Source organism: Enhydra lutris, unplaced genomic scaffold, assembly GCF_002288905.1.
Source record: "Enhydra lutris kenyoni isolate GAN:26980312 unplaced genomic scaffold, ASM228890v2 scaffoldscaffold29, whole genome shotgun sequence".
NCBI lineage: Eukaryota > Metazoa > Chordata > Mammalia > Carnivora > Mustelidae > Enhydra > Enhydra lutris.
Window position 1 is genome coordinate 17,314,607 of NW_019154113.1, and position 19,653 is coordinate 17,334,259.

The following is a 19,653-nucleotide window of genomic DNA, read 5'->3' on the forward strand; positions in this document are numbered from 1 at the left end:
AAATAAAATCTTAAAAAAAAAGTTCTCAATTCAGACAGTGGTGATGGGTGCATAACTCTATGAATACACTAAAACCACTGAATTATAAAGTTGAATTTGATGGTACATAAACTGTATATCAATAAATCATTTATAAAAAATAAATACAAAGGCCTGTATTTCAAAGATGCTTGAGGGAGAGGGGAGAACTCAGTACCCATCCACAGAGGGCCTTTGGGGGAGGCTACTTCCCCTGGCCCCACCCCACCCCCCACCTCACCAACATCTGACTGCTTCCTATACCCCTTGAGCAAGGCCAGGGTCAAGGCTTTCCTCTTCCCCATGCAGCACATCCCTGATCAGAATCCAGCAGTGTAGTCAGGAGTGTGGTTCCAGGTCAGCTGTGTGGCTCCAGAGGCAACCCCCATGAGTCTCTTCACCCCAGCTAGGCTGCCGGGAGGTCACAGTTACACGAACCCGGGACTGACTCACTGATGTTAGTTTATGTCCCTAAACCACCAGGGAGAGAAATCAGAGTGAAGGAGATGAGAAAAACCCCAAGGTCTAGGCCATGATGCTATAGCACAGGGGGAGAAAGGGCTTGGGACGCCTGACATGAACCCTTGGTAGCTGGTGTCCCCTCAGACCGCAGAGCTGGCAAAATCCTACTGGGGATGAGAACTCAAGATTCTGAATTCATATCAGGACTCGAGTGCCCATCCTTGGTTTATTCTTCTGTAAGATGGTGATTTGGGTATAAATTGTGTAAAGGACCTGATACACAGAAAGTACTAACAGCAACGTATTTTCTGCAGAGATCCTTGGTTTTACCCAACTCCCACCAGGTTCAAAGAAAAGATGGACAGACCCTCATATGCAGCAACTCCCCCTTCCAGGCTGAACTTGGGGAATGGGAGATGCTAAGCCAGGGCTGTGGGCAAGGAGGAAAGGGTCTGAGCCTGTGTGCTCTGAGGGCTGAAGTCGGCAAGAGACCCTCTTGATTCTTCCAGGTTCTTCTTTGGAGAGGGGGAGGGAGCTTTGTGCCCGTGTAGAGGAAGAAGAACAGGTCAATGGACACCAGCACGTTTATTCACAAATAAATAAATACATACTAGGCAGGCACCCCCTGCCGGCCTCCCAGGGTCTACCTATAGGTCCCTCCATTGAGGGACGGGTTGGGGAGGACCGTCCTGGGTGGGGACAGGCTCTCCCTCTCAGGAACGCGTATGCCAGTATCACAGGGGCCCCCTCCCAGGAAAGGGAGTCTGGAGAGCGGCCGTTTTGAACGTGCTGAGGCCAAGAAGGCCTCAATGCTCATAGACAGGGTGTCAGTTACAGGGCGTCACTTCAAAGATTCAGGCGGGCGGCCACTCCAGCGGCGAAAGGGGCATCCAGGTCTCCAGCAGGGCCAGCACGTCGCCAGGAAAGAGCTGCGGGGAGGGAACAGTTTTATCATCCGCGCTGGCTGCCCCGTGTGGGTGTCCGTGCCCAGGGGTTCCCCTCTCAGGGGACCTTTGGCGGGGAACAGGCCCCTGTTCCCGGCGTGTCCTCTCCCTCCCGTCCCCGCTTGAGCGCCCGGGGACACACCAGTTACACTACTCGGGACAGCACGCAGATCAGGCAGGCTGCCGGTGGGGGTGCCGCGGTGTGAGTGGCCCCGCAGGGGGAGCTGCGCGCCCGGCACGCGGACAGCAGGTAGTGCCGCCCACGACGGCGCCGGGAGGGAGTCCCGCGCAGGAAGAAGGTACTCACCGGGGACGAGGGGTCCAGCTCCATTGCCTGCGATTCCGGACACGCCGCCTGGTCGTAGAGCACCGGCGGGTCTCGAGGCTCAGGAGCCGCTAGTGCTGCGGGACAGGCGGGCGAGGACTCCCACGTCGCGGCGGAGCCCAGCACTGGGGCGCGCGCCGGCGCCTGCGCGGGGCCGCCGTCGGGGCAGAGCGGACAGCCCCGAGGGGTCGCCGCGTCGCTGCGCCGCCGCCGCCGCCGCCGCTGCAGGCTCTCCTCGCTGAGGCCCAGCACGGCCGACAGGTGGCCGATGTAGCGGATGGCCAGGCGCAGCGTCTCGATCTTGGTGAGGGTCTGGCCGGCGGGCGCGACAGACGGCGGCAGGAAGCGGCGCAGCTCGTGCAGGGCGCGGGCGAGGGTGCGCATGCGCAGCTTCTCGCGCTCGCTGGCGCTCTGCCGCTGCCCCGAGCCCAGGCGGCTGCCGCGGGCGCCGCGCCTCCCCGCGCTCCGGGCTCGGGGGGCCGCGTGGGCGCCGGGCTGCCCGGGGCTCGGCTCGGGGCTGCCGGCCGGGACGCTGCCCCAGGAGTCCGGGGACGAGGCCGGGGAGCACCCGCAGTCCCTGTCGGAGGGCGGCGGAGGCCGAGCGGGGCCCCATCCCGGGGAGAGGAACCAGGACTCGGAGAGCGGCGGGCATAGGGGCTGGGCCATGGCGGCGGTGGCGCGTCTGTGGGCCGGCGACCGGCGACCGCTTTATCCAGAGCCAGAGGTGTGAAGTGGCCCCTTCCAGGCCGCATCAGCACTTCAAAGCGGGCTCGGGGGCCTGGAGGGGGCGGGGCCTGGTCCTTTGAACCAACGGGGGTGCCAAGGTGCGGGCCGAGGGCTGCCCCAGCTTGGCCTCACCTGGGTCCTCGAATGGGCACCTGGCCCAGCCGCTCGGGCTCTTGCCTGCACCTAGTGGCCCGAGCTGCCTGGCATGTTGGGCCAGCTCAGGAGGTTAATGGAAGCGCGGTCAGGGAACTGGACGTATAGGACCTAGATCTGGGCTGCCTTCACCTGTTGGGACCTTATGCAGATTCTTAACGTTTTCTTGCAAATTTGTTCCCAGTTTGTACAATGGGGAGCCTTGGGGCATGCTGCAACCAGATCTGTAGAATCAGTAGGATGGGAACCCTGAATGGGGCCCTGATCCCTGCTAGAGGTGAGAGGAATAGTAACCCATTTCTGCTCCTGGTCATGGCCTTACCCAGTGGTGGTGGTGGTCGTGGGACGGAGGAGGCATTATGAGGAAACTATCCCACCCCAGTCCAACAAGCTAGCCAAATCTGGTCAAGTTGCCAGACTTTCGGAGCTGGAGGAGGGGAAGCCTGATGCCCTCCAGGACACCCTCAGCCTGGCAGGATCCAGCTTGGCCTGCTGCCACCAGCTGCCACCACTGGCCTCTAGCTGGTATTCCACCACTTTGGGGCAGGCAGAGAAGACTTTGCCACTGAAATGTGAGTGGACGTAACACAGAAAAAGCATTTAACAAAATCCATACCCCTTCATGATAAAAATTCTCAGCCAGCTAGCAACAGAGGGGAACTTTCTCAACCTGATAACAGGCATCTACAAAGAACCCAAGGCTAATATCGTACTCCACAGTGCAAGACCGAATGCTTTCCCGTAATGCTGAGAACAAGGCAGGGATGTCTGCTCCTACCTGGGGCTACTTAGCATTGTCCTGGAGGGCCTAGCTTATGCAATAACAAAAGAGAAATAAAAGGCATACAGACTGGAAAGGAAGAAATAAAACTGTTTCCATTTATAGACGATATGATTGTCTATGTAGGAAATCTCAGAGGACCTATGCTGCCTGCCTGACCCCTCAGGAGTTTGAGTCTGTCCCTTGTCATAATAGCTACTCTGTGCACGGATATCTGTCCTCTGCCTAGACCCTGAAGTACCTGGTGTCTAGCATCATGTCTTCAAGAGCCTTAGTCTTTCACATCTTTCAGTGTGAGAGAGCTAGTATTTCCCATCTCCATCTCCCATGGCTTCCAGCCCAGTGAGACTGATGGGTGAGCTGGTCTGTAGTAAAGGCAGCCAGGTGACTTGGTAACTTCCCTGTGGGTATCTCTGCTCACCACCATCCCTCCCCTCATTTCTTATCTTCTACTGCCCTTGGTCTCTTCTGCAGTCTGTCCCAGCAGCCCCAGAATTCTTGTGCCCGTGGTTACATCCAGGAGAGGCAATGCCAGCCCACCCTCGGAGAGAAGGGGAGGAACCCATTCCCTGGGCCGTGCTGTAGACCCATCTACTCCCAAGGAGAGCCTGCTCCAGGAGGGCCTTCCTCAGCGGGAAGCTGTCAGTGGGGTCTGGGCCTTTCGGACCCTTGTCAAGGGAGGCCTTCCTGGGGCTCCAGATCCAAGCCAAGAACCTGGCATTGCAGCCCAGCTGCTGGGCCCCTTCAATGTCATTGGGCCCAAGGGGACTAGCCGTTGGCAACAGGTAGAGCGTGTCATACACTAGGATGGGACGCGGTGCAGAGTAAAGTCAGGCAGGAGGGGTGGGATCCGTGAGGGCTCTGGGCACCTTGTGGCCAACCTTCTGAATGTCAAAAAATCCCTCCAATTCCCACAGGATTCGGATTTCCACTTTGCAGCTGATCATTGAGAAAACTCAGAAGGACCAAAAACGCCCAGGCAATCAGCCACCCTCTTGTTTCACTGTCGTCTCTTTGAGAATCCAATACGTGCCCATGGCTAGAAAGTCCAGAGCCCAACAAGCACGAGGGTCTAACGAAGTTCATTACTGTCCTGTCTCTGGGGCCTGCAGTTCCCGGTCCAAGGGAAACTGCCAGTGTTGGTGTGTCGCTGGAATGACTCTTTATTCAGCACAGAATCAACTAGACACGTTTTGGACAACAGGCCCTATGTGTGGGAGGTGGACTGTTTATCCTAAACACCGCTCTGGCTCCTGAGGATTCGCACACTGGGGACCTAAGATCTGACCTCCTTGGGCCCTTGCCTGGGAGGTACCAAGAGGCCTGGAGAAGGAAAGACACCGTGATGGAGCGCCTGTGACAGAAGAAGTTCTGCTGTCAGGCTCGGGGAGGGCTCAGAAGTCCCCCGGGCGAGCGTGGAGGCAAAGAGCCCCCAGAAAGGGCATGAGAGAGGTGCAGCAGATGGCAGGTCACCTCCGCCCCAACCTGGGGGGCCTCGGCCCCAGAGGCCGCCACCAGGGAGTCCCTCCCTCTCCTGCTGCCGCCCTGGGGTCGGGGTCCAAAGCCAGTGTGTGCAAGGGACATTGCCAGTGGGAACAATGCAGCCAAGGTCGGGCAGAGGCGGGACCCCCTCGCCAACCTGGAGCCTGGGCTCTACCTCCTCCTGCCAGTCGCCTTTTCCCTTTCCCCCAGGCCTCTCTCACCTTTGATCTCCTTATCAGCCAGCCTCTCCTGTGGGCTCATTTGGGAGCTGCCCCAGTTAATGAGTTCTCCGGGCAGCAGGGCCTGCAGGCCCTCCTGCCGGGGCGAGGCCTTCACACCTCAGGGGCCTGTGTTTTGACAAGTGCCGGAGCCAGTGGCTCCTGCTCCCCTGGCCCGAGCCTGCCTTCGCCTGCCAACGTGTAAGGCTGGGAAATGAGGCCTGGGGGCAGCCCCACTGAGCAGAGGTGAGAGTTCAGTTGGGGCCCTTGGCCGGGGTGGGGGCAGGCAGGACAGGGCGGCCTCCTCTGGGACCCAGGGTAGAGCACATCGGACTCTATACAAGGCCTGGGTCTCAGCCTTCCCGCTAAGAAGACTCAGCCGGCTCCTCGGGCCTAGGCCTGAGTCCTGGATGCGGCCCCCTCCCACCTCCCAGCCTCTGCGCTCTCATTTCCCGGCCAGCCCTTCTGACACAGGAGTGCTAATCAAAGGTGCTATGTCAATACTCCTCTTGTGGCCCCTAATCCCTGTCCCCGCCGGAGCCAGAGGCCCCAGGAGAGGGAAGCAGCTCTTAGCATCCACAGGGGCGTCTCCCAGGAGGCTCCTCACGGAGATGTCCCCGACACCGGGGTCTTCCCACCACACTCCAGCACCAGCCTGAGGGGGCGGGGCCTCGGGGGGGGGGGGGGGGTGCTGCTATTAACAAGCGGCCGCCTTGACACAGCCTAGGACACCCCCTCTGGAGTGTGGCCTGCCAGGCACCGCCTGTGTCCCGTGGGGAACTCACTCCCCATCCTCAGGCCCCAGCTTCTGCTCCTGAGCCACGGGGTAATGCCTGCCGTGTTGACATCATAAGGATCCAGTTGTCCTGCGTGGACTGGCCTTTGGCCACAGCCGTGGTCACGTTTGCTACCGTCACCTGGGCCTGGCACCACACCGGGCGTGGCTGGGTCACAGCTCTCCGTCCTGCGGTGATGTGGCTGTCACTGCCTCCCTCTGCAGATGAGGGAATGGAGGTGCGGAGAGGTGGGCCTGTGTCACATGGCAAACAGGGGCCGAGTTGGGACCCTTTTGCCTCGGCCTGGGTCAAAGCCTGTGTTCTGTCCTCCCCACCACCGGTCCTGTCTCCTCGGGAAGATGGGAGGGGCTCCTTTCCTCCCAAAGGCTGCCCCAAGAGGGAGGGTGCTGGTGTGGGGGAGACTCCCCCAGAATCCTCAAACACCCACAACATCTTGTCACAAGTCACAGGGACCCGTGGAGATAGAAGAAGGTTTCCATGCTCTCCCTGGACCTGTTCCACCAGAGCCCCTGGGGGGACGGAGCAGGAGAATATGGGTACAAAAAGTACAGTTGCCCCAGAATTATGAACCTCACCCCCTTCCGAGCAGCAGCACCCTATAGTGGCCACGTCCCAATCTAGAGAGTGGAAAAGGCACTGGGAGTGCCCAGCCCCCTAGCACAGATCCTAAGCCCCCATGGGTCCCAGATGGATGAGGCCGTGGTCCCCTCGGGTCCCAGAGCAGTCAGGGGGCTCAGCAGGAAGGCGCCCAACTTCTCTTCCACCTCCCTCCTTCCCCCACTAAGGCCTCCAAGGATCCCAGGGAGCCCCTTCCTACCAAGATCACCCCCTTTCCTCACAACTTTAGCTCCTGGAGCCTCCGAGTTGGCAAGCCATATGGAATGGATTATTCTGGACCCAAGGTAATCTGATTATCCTGGTCATGGGTCAGCTGGATGGGCAGCCAGTGGGAGTCACAGGAGGCAGAGGGGTGATGAGGAGGGAGGGGGTGGCAAGAAAGGAGAGAGATCTGGCAGATTCCAGGAAAGACTCCCGGGGAGATGCACAATCTCTGTGGTTCTGGGAGCGGGGCTGAGAACCTGGGGTACGCAGATCGCGCCGCTCTTCGGGGAGTCACACTTACACTCCTCTGCTTCACCTGGGTAAGTGGAGGAAGAGCTAAGCTTTATAGTGTAATGTGGGGAAACTAAGGCAGAAAGGGGTTAGGGAGCTGAACTAGCCCAGAGTGGAGATGCAGACGTGTGAATGGGGGCGAGGGGCGGGGCGCGGATCCTGTCACATGGCACCTTGGTTTCTCCAACTGTAAAAAGGAGTCTAGACCTGCCGACCTCCTGCTGAGATGTTCGGGGGGGCGGGGGGGGCTGTACGCCCTGCTTGGAAGGCTCCCATCTCTGGCCAGCGGGTTGACCCTGGGTCCACTGGAGTAGACCAGGTCTGCGAATTCCCAGCCATCACCAGCAGAGGGCACTGCCCAGCCACCCGGGGTCCGGGGATAAGAGCAGGGCACACCTACCTCCAGGAGTCAGGGGCCTCTGTCCTAGGGCCAGGGCCAGGGCCTGGGTGCGGTGGGTGGGCTGATGGGCACCAGGCCGCAGATGCGGGGCTGGCTTCGGAAGTGGGTGAAGCCACGCAGCGTCACCCTCGCTCCCACTGACCCCATTCTCACTGCTGGGGGCTTATGGGAAACTTTCGTTCTGGCCTCGCTACCCTCCGCGCTGCCGGGTGCGGCCTGTGGCACCAAGGCTGACATTTAGGGACAATTGTTTCTCACACAGCAAACGGGTTATTGACTTGGGGAGTGCGGCCACCTCCCTCAGTTTACTTTCCGTGAATGCAAGCTGCTGTGTCTCCCTGTGCAGGCAGGACCCCTGACTCGCTGAGGGTTGGCCCTGTCGGGCTACCGTGCCCGTGTAAACTCGGGGACATCTGAGGGGACACAGACTCACTCTTCCACATCCCCACGTTAGCCGGGCCTGCGGCCCAGGAGCAAACCGTGCCAGGCTCACCTCCTCTCCTGAGCCCCAGGGCTGTCAGATGGCAGGACTTGCCTCACTCTGGGCTGACCTTCGCCCCTGGGGCCCAGGGCCCTGACTCGGCCCCTGGACTCCACTGACTCCTAAAAAACAAACAAACAAACAAAAACAGGAAACAAGCTTCCTTCCTTTAAAAAAAAAAAAAAAGTGGGTGAAATCAGCTCAGTGCCAGTGTGATGGGCTGTGTGACTCCCAGCCGGGCCACCTGCCCTCTCTGGAGCCCTGTGTGCTCATCTGGCCGCTGGGAAAAACATGCATCTGTGTGCAGAGAAGCAGCGCAAGATCGAGCCCAGAGGAATGAGGAGAAGAGGAAGGGGTCAGGAGGGCAGGGCCCAAGCAGGTCTCCCCAGGCCCCTGACCTTCCTTATATACTCCCGGGAGCAAAGTCTGAAAAAAGACCCCAAGTTGACGGAAACTCTAGACAGGGGATGTGTTGGGCTCCGTGCCCTTGCCAAGTCCCTGGTAAGGATCTGCAGGTCCAGCTCAGCTGCCAACTTAGGACACCAGCCCCTGCAGAAAGCACAAGGTGGAGCTTCCTCCAGGCAGGATTCACGGCTTGCAGATCACACCACCCCTCCCTGTGCTGACTGCTCACAACAGCACGGTGAGGTGACAAGACAGTGATGAGCCCCTGCCAGGTCACTGTGGCTCAGGCCCTCAGCCAACTCCAAGGGCAGAGGAAGCAAGGGAAAGAGGGTGCCTGCAGAGGTACCTGACTTCAGGCCCAGTATAAAGCAGAGTAGGGGCTCCTAGGACTGAGCTAGAATGCCTGGCCGGGACCTGGGGAGTGAGAAGCCTTCGGGCAGAGGATTCTTTGCCAGAGACTGGGGGACAGAGATGTCCCCAGACATAGTGGAGAACATCTAGGGGGAGGGGACAGAACTTAAATTGATCAGATATGAAATCATGTGGGAGAAGGGTCTTACGAGGTGAGTACTGGTTATTTGTGAAAGGATGAACCCACCCTCAGTTCTAGAGTTTCCCCCACCAAGAGAAATCTAAGATCCAGCCCCCACCCTGGGAGAACACAGAGCGCCCATCACGGCGCAGGCAGCCAGGATAGCTGGGCACCCCAAACCAGCTGAGCCTCGAGAGCCCACCTCCAGGGCTCCCCAAGGCCGCCTACAACTTCAGAACAGCTTCAGAACCTCTGCCCAGAGGGTGCCCTGATGGGAATTCATTCTGCTCAGAAAAGATTAAAGGCACAGAAAAACCAAGTCCCAGAAAAACCCATTCAGCAGCACAGCACTGATAGACGCACAAACAGAACAGAGATCTGAAGCCCAGCCCCGACACAGACAGGCATCTGGTGGGGCCAGGCGAGTTCCGGGGATCCACTGCGTGCATGCGTGTCTGTGCACAGCCCCAGTCTCGGGGCACCTACCCAATCTGCAACAACGTCCCAGGACTTAGCCCAAACTTGTTTGCATTCCAGCAGGTGGGCCCGTGCCCCCTGGTGGCTTCTGGGGCCAGAAGACTTCCCTCCCAGATTCTGGGTCGCAGGAGTGCGCGGCCCTCACTCTCCCCTTCCGTCCTTTCCCAGAGCTGCAGGAGCACAAGTGGTCGCTTCTCTCCAGCGGGGCAGGCAGGCGAGACGTCTGGAGTCCCACATGCCAAACCCATGATGCTCCAGCTAATCCTCCCAGCAAGGGCACCCATTCCATAGAGGAGGAGACCAAGGCTCGAGGGATGGAGCCCAGGCATGGCTGGCCCTAGGCCTGAGCCCCCTCCACTGGGCCTTGCTGCCCCGGGAGCTGGACTAGGCAGTCCTGGGGCCTCGGCACGCCCTCTCACGCCAGCCTCCCTGGATCAGCCATCTTGGAGAAGGGCACCGGGCTGGCTGCGCAGCTTCTGCCCCTCTCCTTACTCAGAATGTCTGTGTTCCCACTGCCTCCCTCCCTAGGAGTCCCAGCTCATCAGTCAGTAGCCTTTTGAACCCCCACCTCCTCCCGCTTGCTAGTCCTCTGCCTCTCCCACCTCTCTGGGCGGGGGCCCCAGCCTACCTGCACTGCCCGGAGCTGGGGGGCGGGGGGTGGCTTCCCACTCCCAGATGCGTGCGCCCACATCGTCCGTCTGCCAGGAAGGCCACACCTCTGCTTGGAGAATACCCACAACTCTGGGTCTCCTCCCCACTTCCTCCTGGGTCCTGCCCTGATCACTTGGCTGGGTCGTGCCCCTCTCTGGCCCTGGGCTCCCGGCACGCTAGGCCAAGTTCTGGATTCCCAGAGGGCTCGTCCCTCCCCAGAGCCTCCCCTCAGCCTGGGACAGAGTTTCCCCATCGTGCCTGGTGCCTGGCCTCCGTGGATCTGAATCCTGACTCTGGGGCATGAAGGCTGAGGAGCTGACTTCTCTGGGCCTGGCCTGTCCAAGCATGGGAAGAATGACAGGCCGGAAGTCGCGGGATCTGAGCAGTGATGAGGCTACAGCAGGTGGTGGTGGGCACGGTGTGGTCTGGAAGGGCTCAGAAGACCGGGCGGTCAGGAGGCCCTGTCAGGATGACCTTGCCTGGGTGGCTTCGGTCTCTGGGCCCCCTGGTGACGCTGATGGCACTGCCGGGCAGGACTTTGTCACGCACCAGCCCCCAGAGCCAGGAGAGGGGACGGGGGCTCCTGTCTTCCCCCACTCCCCGCTTCCTCCTCCCCATCCCCAGTACACAGGCCCTCCCTCCTCCCTGAGCCTCCTGGGGTGGGGACCTGCAGCCTCCCACCCCCACCCCAGAAGGGCTTTCTGGGGTTTCTGAGAGGACCTGCTGCCTGTTTTGGAGGCCCCCGAACACCGTGGTTCCCAAGCTGACACCTTCCGCCCGGGGGGAGATGGCCTTGTGTCAACAGGCCGAGAGGAGGTGTGAAGGCGGCCACAGTGGCCCGGGGGCGGGGGGGCTGGCCTGGCACTTTCTGCTCCCCAGTAATGAGAATACCACACGCCGCTGCAGCCCCCGTGTGCCCAGCCTCTCCTTCCCTCCCATGTTCCCACACCCAGGGCTTGGCAGGAACCCTAGGGGGAAGCAGGCGAAGAAGACCCAGAGGGCAGAGGCCAGGCCTTCCCCAGGCTCCGGGTGCTCGGACCTGCTCCCAGGGGCCCTGCACGGCCTGCCCAGGGGAAAGAGCAGCTGCGGGACTTCCAGGAGCGGGGCTGGGGGCGAACAGACGGGGGGGCCTGTGCTGAGACACCAGGAGCAGGCTGGGCCGCCGTCACTGGCCTCCGGCAGCCTCTTGCAGGGCCGGAGTTGACTGAGCACGTTCAGCAGCCAGCCTGGGCCTCTGTGCCCTTCTCCTGGGACTGCTGGCCTGGGGCGAAGTCTGGGCAAGTGCCCTGGGGAGGATGATTCTCCTCACCTGTATGAAAGGATCGTGGACACTGGACTGCACCCCACTGGCCAGCTAAGCCAAGAGTCGTGGTGACTTGATGGCTCCAGGTTGCCCTGAGGAGGCCCGCTAAGCCAGACTTCAGGCACAGAGAACAGGGGAGAGAGTGTCAGGGTTGCTGAGGACCTGGGAGGCCTCGGTGTGCACCCCCCGCCCAAGACAGCCTGCAGGGGCCCCCGTGGCTCCTCGCCCTCATATAGCCGGGAGCCCTGAGGCGGCCGCCCCACCCTCTCCCTCATTCTTGGCCTCAGCTCTGAAAGTACCTCAGGGGTTGTCATGTCCAATCCCCTCGTTTTATGGGGCTTGTCGGTGTTGGCAGAGGCAGGCACAGCCATCCACCCCAGCTCCTGCCTGTGCCTAGCGTGTACTCATCTGGCCTCTTCTTGATCACCTCCACAAACAGGCCGCTCACTCCCTCATAAGACAGATCTTCCCATCTTAGGAAGTTCTTCAGTCTCCCTGGAGTATTTCCTTCCAGGCACCCGGACACAACCATCCTATCCTATCCTGAAGTTTGTGTTTTGTGCACAAAACATCCCCAAGTCCTTCGACTATTTCTCTGGTGACCTGGCTTGAAGCCTTGTCACTAACCTTGCCATCCATGGCTAGGGCCTGTTTCCTTCCATCATGAATAGTGGCCCCCACATTTGACCACTTACTCGGGCAATGACCATCCTGCAGAGCGAACAAGAAACAGTCACCTCTTTGATGAAGACCCTGTTTCTCGAAAATGGAATGACCTTGTTTTCCATGCGTGCTGCTGGTTACGAGCCACCCGACCCCCAAACTGTGGGAGGATTCGTGGAGCTCTGGGGATCCTACCTTATTTGATCTGGTAGGGCTGCTCCTGCCTGTCAGCCTCTCTCTAGATCCTGGCTGTTATCCAATTGGCTTGCTGCGATGGACGCTACACCCACGTAGACCAATTCATATCTTCATTCAAGGTCATAACAATGCCCTTGACGAGGCTGGGAACAGAGCCAGTGGCAGCGCCGCCGTAGACCTTCCTCCGGGTGGACACGCAGCCACTCATCTGTGGGAACATCGAGTCTGTTATGAGCTCATTCAACCGCCATCCAGCTCGTGGCCCTATTTGTTGACAGGGATACCCTGGCACTTCTTCCTTTTAAGAATCACGTGTGGCTGCTCATGAACACCCAAATGTCAATGACTTGGACAAACCGGTGATTTGTTTTCTCTCACGTTGAAGAAATTCAGGGACACACAGTGCTGGGCCGGTATGGTGTTTACGCATAGCCCTCAGTGCCCCCAGGCTTCTGTCGGCCCCGTCATCCTCAGTGGACGACTTCTGTCCTTGGGACTGTTTCGGTGTCACCAAATGGTTGCTGAAGTTCCAGCCATCAGATGTTCCAGGAAGAAAACATAAGGGGTTAGGAAACATGGGAGTGTACCTCTCTGCTTTAAAGAGCTTTCCTAGGGGCGCCTGGGTGGCTCAGAGGGTTAAAGCCTCTGCCTTTGGCTCGGGTCATGATCCCAGGGTCCTGGGATCGAGCCCCACATCGGGCTCTCTGCTCAGCGGGGAGCCTGCTTCCTCCTCTCTCTCTCTCTGCCTGCCTCTCTGCCTACTTGTGATCTCTGTCAAATGAATAAAAAAATAAATTTAAAAAATTTAAAAATAAAGAGCTTTCCTAGAAGCCCCATCCAGTATTTCCGCTAACATTTCATTGGCTGTTCCGTGAGCAAGAAAGCCTGGGAGACGTGTTTTGGCCGGGCACACTGCCACCCACAATAATACACAGTCCTGTTATTTAAAAAAGATATAAGAACAGGGGCGCCTGGGTGGCTCAGTGGGTTAGGCCGCTGTCTTCGGTTCGGGTCATGATCTCGGAGTCCTGGGCTCGAGCCCCACATCGGGCTCTCTGCTCAGCGGGGAGCCTGCTTCCTCCTCTCTCTCTCTGCCTGCCTCTCTGCCTGCTTGTGATCTCTCTGTCAAATAAATAAATAAAATCTTTAAAAAAAAAAAAGATATAAGAACAGAGGCTGTAACAGATGCTATGTGTGCAACTAGAAAGGTCTGCCATACCCGTGAACATTCTACTGACCATGTTTCCCTGACCTAGCCACCTCTTCCTCCCAGCACAGGAAGGAGAGGGTGAACCCAGAGCCAGTGGCCTGCTGAGGCCCAGAAGTTAATCACCTTTTCCAAGAGCATACAGCTGCGGATGTCCCTCCTTGCAACAGGAGAGTAGGATGAGGAAGGGAGGAGAGCCCCCCGTGGGGCAGGGCCCAGACCCAGCTTGCTCACCAAGCACCAGGCACCTGGGGCAGGTTCCTGCATAGAGGGAGAAATGCTTGAGGGTTCCAGAAGCAAGCTGGACAAGCACCTGGGCCAGGACCCGGCCCATCAGAAGCAGGTTCAGATCCTCCATTTCCTAGCCTTGGCTGGGCTGGGCTGGTGGGCTCTGGATCCAGGCATCTGAGCTTTCCCATTTCCTCTGCCCTGCAGCTGTGGTGACCCCCGCTGCCGGCCAGGGGCTGGAGAGCCCTGCTAAGGACCACCACCCTGCCATCCTCAGTCCACAGAGGAAAAGGGTCGCAGGTAGAGGAGGGGGGTGGGGCAGGATGCGCCTGGCCTGGTGCTGGAGTCTCGGGAACAGAAACAATCGCCTTCTTCTAGGGCCAAGACTAAAAGACCCCAGCCCCCCCCCCGCCCGCCTAGTCCTTTACCTACTTCATTCTGCTGCCCCTGAACTTGCCATAAGCAAGACCCTCACATGTAGCCTCTGTGCTGAGCGCTATGACAGGCGTCATCTTTATTTACCCCAACAGTCACCCTGGAAACCAGAATCCTCCCCTTCGGAGATGAGAAAACACACGGAGTTGCCCACGTTCTCACGGCTTAGAAGGGGTGGGGCTGGGACTCTAAGCCCACGGCAGTCCGATTCCACGGCCCAGCCTCCTCACCATCAAGCAGCACGGCCTCCCTGTGCTAAGCGCAGGCCCAGTGAGGCTGGGGGGGCGGGGGATTCACTTTGGCTTCCCCTCCTGATGAATGGGGCTGGTCGACAGTGCGTCCCCGAGCTTCCAGAGCCTGGCTGAGGGGCCTGGTGAAGAGCCCGGCTAGAACCTACAGTCCAGCGTCCCAGTCAGTGTGAGGCCCGGGCGCCGGGGCCAGCCCAGACCCAGACCCAGAGAGGAGGCCAGGCTATCCTAGCGAGGGAAGCAGAGCAAGCAGGGGGCTGGCTCTGCGCTGGCGGTGGCTCCCTTACTCACCAAATCCTTTCACAGGAAACCCCTCCCGGCTGGCTCTGAGGGCAGGCATAATCCTGGATTTCGGACCCTTCCTAGAGGTCACAAGGCCATTCCACCTCTCCAGCTCTACCTGCTTGTGCACAAAGCAGTGTTATTTGGCAAAAAATAAACACACACTAATGATGCATCAGTAAGAAAAAAAAAAAAAAAAGATGCATCAGTAAGAGCCTGACTGGGGCACACGGGCTATAGAATAGGATAGAAGAATTAACAGAGATGAGTCAGAAACTCGGTCCCAGCAACACATTCATCTGAAACTTCAGGATCCAGATCAGGAAACACACAAGAAACCTGACGGATCTTGTCTGTCCCTCTCAGTTACACATAAAACAATTCCCAGCCGGTACAGCCCTGAGTGCAACCGAAAAAGTGTAGGATCGACTGTTTTCTAAGTCCCCGCCGCCCTTAGGAAAAAATTAGGTTTTTGTTGTTGTTGTTCTAACTTGGTTTAAATCCTTTTAAGTCGTACTGTGTGACTTCCTACTTCTTTCCAGAGAAAAGCCTGCTTGGATTCAAGGTCACTGTTAAGTGAGTCACCATTTTCCCGTGCTGTGGACAAACTAGAAATTTCCTCTGCTCCTTCACAGCAGCTAGGATCACCTAAACAGGGGTTGCCCTGACCAACGTCGTTCAATGCCAATTATTCCCTCAACATCAAGTTAGAGCGGTGACTTGGGCACATTTTCTCTGATACTTAAAAAAAAAAAAAAGTCCTGAGCAGAAAATGGTGTCATCTCCGCACTGAAGGTTTGTCTGCGCCTCCTGCCATTTTCCTTCTGGTTACAGGGATCTGCTCTAATGTTCGTATAATGTTTAAATGTTCATCCATTTAAATCGCCTATGACCCTCTAGGAGTCGGCTGGTTCTCTCCTGACAGGGTTTGCCGTAAGACATGCTGTTGACTGAAACAAAGCAAGTGACAGGGCCCCACGGGGGGCTCAGCCGGCTAAGCTTCCCACTCTTGATTTCAGCTCAGTTCATGATCTCAGGGTCCTGGGATCGAGCCCTGCATCAGGCTCGGTGCTGGGCGTGGAGCCTGCTTGGGGTTCCCCCTCTCCCTCTCCCTCTCCCTCTGCCTCCCGGGCAACACCTCCGTCAGGCTCCCTGCTCACCAGGGGGGTCTGCTTCTCCCTCTGCCTCTGCTCCACCCCCCCCCACCATTCATATGTCTTCCTGCTCTCTCAAATAAATAAAACCTTAAAAAAAAAAGAGAGAGAGAAAGAAAGAAAAGCAACTTACAAACAGGTCGCGATGTTCCCTCATTTACATATGTGGCCGTGTGGGCCCGGTGTGGAGCCGCACGAGACAACCTGAGAGCTGCTACCTTTGCTGAGGGACCCTCGCTTTACCTGTAACGCTCCCACTGTGGCCAAAGAGAATGTATTCCTTATGTAATTTGTGTAACTAAATGTTTCTTTGTAGGCACAAATACTACAAGGCCATTATTTATTACTTCAAGCGGATACAAGGCCATCTATCCCAGAAACATCATCATGTTGACCTTCTGTTACTGATGGCCCGCTTTTTTTTTTCCCCCACGTCACACTTCTGCTCTAAGGTCCATCTGGCAATCCTACTTCTTAGCCTGGCCCCAGCCAAGCTGTGCTCCCGCTTTCCACATCAGCGCCGCTGCACACCGTCCCGGAAGGCCCTTAGCAAGTCCCACTACCAGGCCTTTCCTTAAGCAGTTCCCGCAGCCTGAATGCTTCCTACCTGCCTCTCTCCTTAACCAAGTCCTACTCATGGTTCAAGGCCCAGCGGCAACCTCTCCAGCCCTGTGGCCAGAGCCCTATAGCCCCTGGCCCTCATCTGGCCCTTAGCCTCAGAGTTCAGCCCTTTCTCCAAAGATCACGAAGGACACTGATGCCTCCTTTAAACTGTCATCACCGCTGACTGTTATCTCCAGGTTTATATTATGAGACTGTAACAACGGTCCTACGAGTTGATACTATAATCATTATTTATAGAGCCCAAGTTCAAGCTCAGACAGGTTAAAGGCCCAGCCCAAGGGCACACAGCCAGTTAGGGAACACAGCCTGTTCACTTGCCTCTCAGCACAAACCTGAAATGTCATGAGAGCCGAGACCACAACTAACTTGTTCGTGCTGGTGTGCCTGACCTTTACCAGTCGCTAAATAAATACGAAGTAAATGACTAATGGCTGCAGCGTCTGGAAATGTAAGCACCTTCCTTATGGAGTGATAGCGGCAAACATTCTGCTCACCTGCCGGGCCCAGAACTGAACGGTTCCAGATGGTTCCGCTGAGTACCAGCAGACACCCCAGGTGGTGGGTGGTCTGTAGTATTAATGCTAGGAGATTGAAGGAAACTTGTCAGAAGACGTAAGTAACTTGTCCCAGGTCACACAGCAAATGGACTCGGGCCTGCCTGGGGGGCTCACCTTCCCCTATTTTCATCACCCACTGCTTCCTATTCCTCTTCTCCAGGCTGCTCTAGTTTTCAGGGGCGGAAACTATCTGTGGGCAGTGAGATGACTTTCCTCCCACTATTCAGCAAACCAGCCAGTGTAGGTTCTGGGAGCAAACCAGGGACGAAGCACCTGTATGTCCCCCTACTTCCACCCCACCCCCCATCACTGTGGACACATCCCTCGGGGCTTGTCTTGCCGCCTTATCCAGCACACCTGTAGACAGTGAGTGGAAGTTACTGGACACCCGCCCCCTCCCACTGGGAGGCTAGTGATGAGAGAGGCGGTCCCTCTTTACATGGGTCCACTCTTCATATGAGGGACCGCCTGGCCATCCCTAACAATGGCACTGCCCACCCCTGTCGGGCCTGGGCACTCACCACGCACGAGCCCGGGTGGGTGGGAACTCGGTGAGAAGCTTAGCAGCTCCATCCAGATGCGAATTGTCCCTCCCACACTTCCCGGGCTGCAGGGGCCTCCATTAGAGCTCCTGAGGAGTCAGAATCCACACCTCCGCAAATGGGCCCGCTTTCCCAAGGCCCCCCTGCCCAGGCCTTCCCTGGGCTCTGTGGGTTTTGACACCTCTCTGTAACCTGGCAGGGGACCACCTCTCACCTTTGGTCCAGATAAAAGCTCAGGCCTGGAGGTGGCCGGCCCAGCCTCCCAGAGCCCACTGCAGCCCCCGCCATGGCCCAGTCCCCTCCTCTGCACAGCCTCCTGGGCCACGACCACTGGATCTTGCCCCAGGGATGGGGCTGGGCCAGCCACCCGGACTCCACATCCCCGGCCTCCTCCTCAGACTCGTCGGGCTCGTGCCCCTGCGACGGCGCCCGCGGCCCCTCGCAGCCCGCGCTCCCGGCCCGCAGCGCCCGCGCCGCAGAGGCCGCCCCGACGGCACCAGGACGAGCCCGCAGCGGGCCGGCGGGCGGGCAGCGGCAGAGCGCCAGCGAGCGCGAGAAGCTGCGCATGCGCACCCTCGCCCGCGCCCTGCACGAGCTGCGCCGCTTCCTGCCGCCGTCCGTCGCGCCCGCCGGCCAGACCCTCACCAAGATCGAGACTCTGCGCCTGGCCATCCGCTACATCGGCCACCTGTCGGCCGTGCTGGGCCTCAGCGAGGAGAGCCTGCAGCAGCGGCGGCGGCGGCGGCGCAGCGACGCGGCGACCCCTCAGGGCTGTCCGCTCTGCCCCGACGGCGGCCCCGCGCAGGCGCAGGTGCAGGTGCAGGCGCAGGTGCCGGCGCGCGCCCCGGTCCTGGGCTCCGCCGCGACGTGGGGGTCCTCGCCCGCCTGTCCTGTAGCACTAGCGGCGCCAGAGCTCCTGGGGAGCAGGGTGCCCGACGTGGATCCCTGGGTTACACCCCCTTACTGCCCTGCGACGCAGTCGCCCACGCAACTCTCCCAAGGGCCAGCCCCTGAGACAGCCCTTTGGACAGCGCCCCAGGCCTGGTCCGGAACGCAGACGTCCCCAGAACCTAGGAACCAGGCCGTGCCCTGGACGCCGCCCCCCGCTGCCCCGGAGCTTGCTGCCGTATACCAGGTATGCGTGCAATCCCATGCCTCTCCTCTCGGGGTCGTCCCCGGGTTCATTGGGAGATGGAGGGAGTGGGTAGGCTCCAGTCTGCAGACACTGTCGTGCTCTTTAGATCCTGGTTTATCTAATCCAACCAAGTTAGGGTTAGAGAGAAGGTGAAGGGAGTGTGGAGAGGACGCTAACCTTATGGGGAATGAGGTGGGGTCCCAGGTCATTAAGGACACCACCACGGAGAAGTCTTCTCAACCACGTTAAAGAGGGGGGAATCCTCGGACTTGCTCCGGAGGCAAGATGAAAGGTAGCGAGAGGTCCTGGCAGGGAATTCGCTCCAAGTGCTCCACTAAGGTTTGGGGTGAAGGGGGGCTAGCCAGCATCAGGGGCGGTGACTGCCAGAGTAGATGGGCTTGGAGCTAGTGACCTCCTTGTTTCCTTTAAGCTTCATTTGTTCGTGAGGCCCATGAGTGGATGAATCATGGTCCATAAAAGAGCATATTAAGAACCAAAATTTACTGCTTGATTGCTGTTTGCCCAGCACCGTTCTTGGTGCTGTACATGTACTAACTCAGCCAGCCCTCCAGCAACCCTGTGTGGTCGATACTGTTATCATCACCACCATTTTACAGATGAGAAAACTGAATAAAAGAGGTTGAGTTCTTAAAACTAGTTAGCAGCAGAGGTGGGATTTGAACCCCTGGAGCGTATCCCCAGAGCTTCACCATTTTGCTTCACTGCATCCATGGTACCCAGAGCTGTCCAGAAGCTGCCAGCCACGCTCCAGGGAACATCCAGGTTCAAGGTCTCAGGACATCAGGTGGTGGGGCACTAACCAGCTGCTTCTGTCTCTCTTGCAGAGTATCGCTGTGTCTCCAGAATCCTGTCTGTTGCCAGAAATCCCACCCCTCCTGTCCCACCCAGCATGCCAGAGACTCCAACCTCAGGCCCCGTGGGGATGCTGGAGTCGCAGTGCCGACGTGCTCTCCAGCTCAGAGGACCGGGGAACAGTCCCTGGCTTCCAGCTTGGTGACCAAAGCCCTTCCCAGAGCTCAGGCCTGCAGCTCAGTGGCTGCCCTGAACTTTGGCAAGAAGATTTGGAGGGGGGCCACCTGGGCATCTTCTAA

General features: G+C 58.6%; 2 protein-coding genes across 2 annotated transcripts; one reads left to right on the forward strand and one right to left on the reverse strand.

The window, feature by feature from the left end:
- Positions 1-1,244: 1,244 nt before the first annotated feature.
- On the reverse strand, positions 1,245-2,415 carry LOC111152731 (mesoderm posterior bHLH transcription factor 1). The gene is made up of 2 exons (XM_022511320.1): positions 1,732-2,415; positions 1,245-1,409 (listed from the first exon to the last, which is right to left on the reverse strand). The coding sequence occupies exons 1-2, from the start codon at positions 2,413-2,415 to the stop codon at positions 1,335-1,337; spliced, it is 759 nt and encodes a 252-aa protein (XP_022367028.1). The 3' UTR covers positions 1,245-1,334.
- A 15,277-nt stretch (positions 2,416-17,692) lies between these two features.
- Positions 17,693-19,653, forward strand: LOC111152525 (mesoderm posterior bHLH transcription factor 2). The gene is made up of 2 exons (XM_022511009.1): positions 17,693-18,541; positions 19,387-19,653. Exons 1-2 carry the CDS (start codon positions 17,693-17,695, stop codon positions 19,651-19,653), a joined length of 1,116 nt encoding a protein of 371 aa, XP_022366717.1.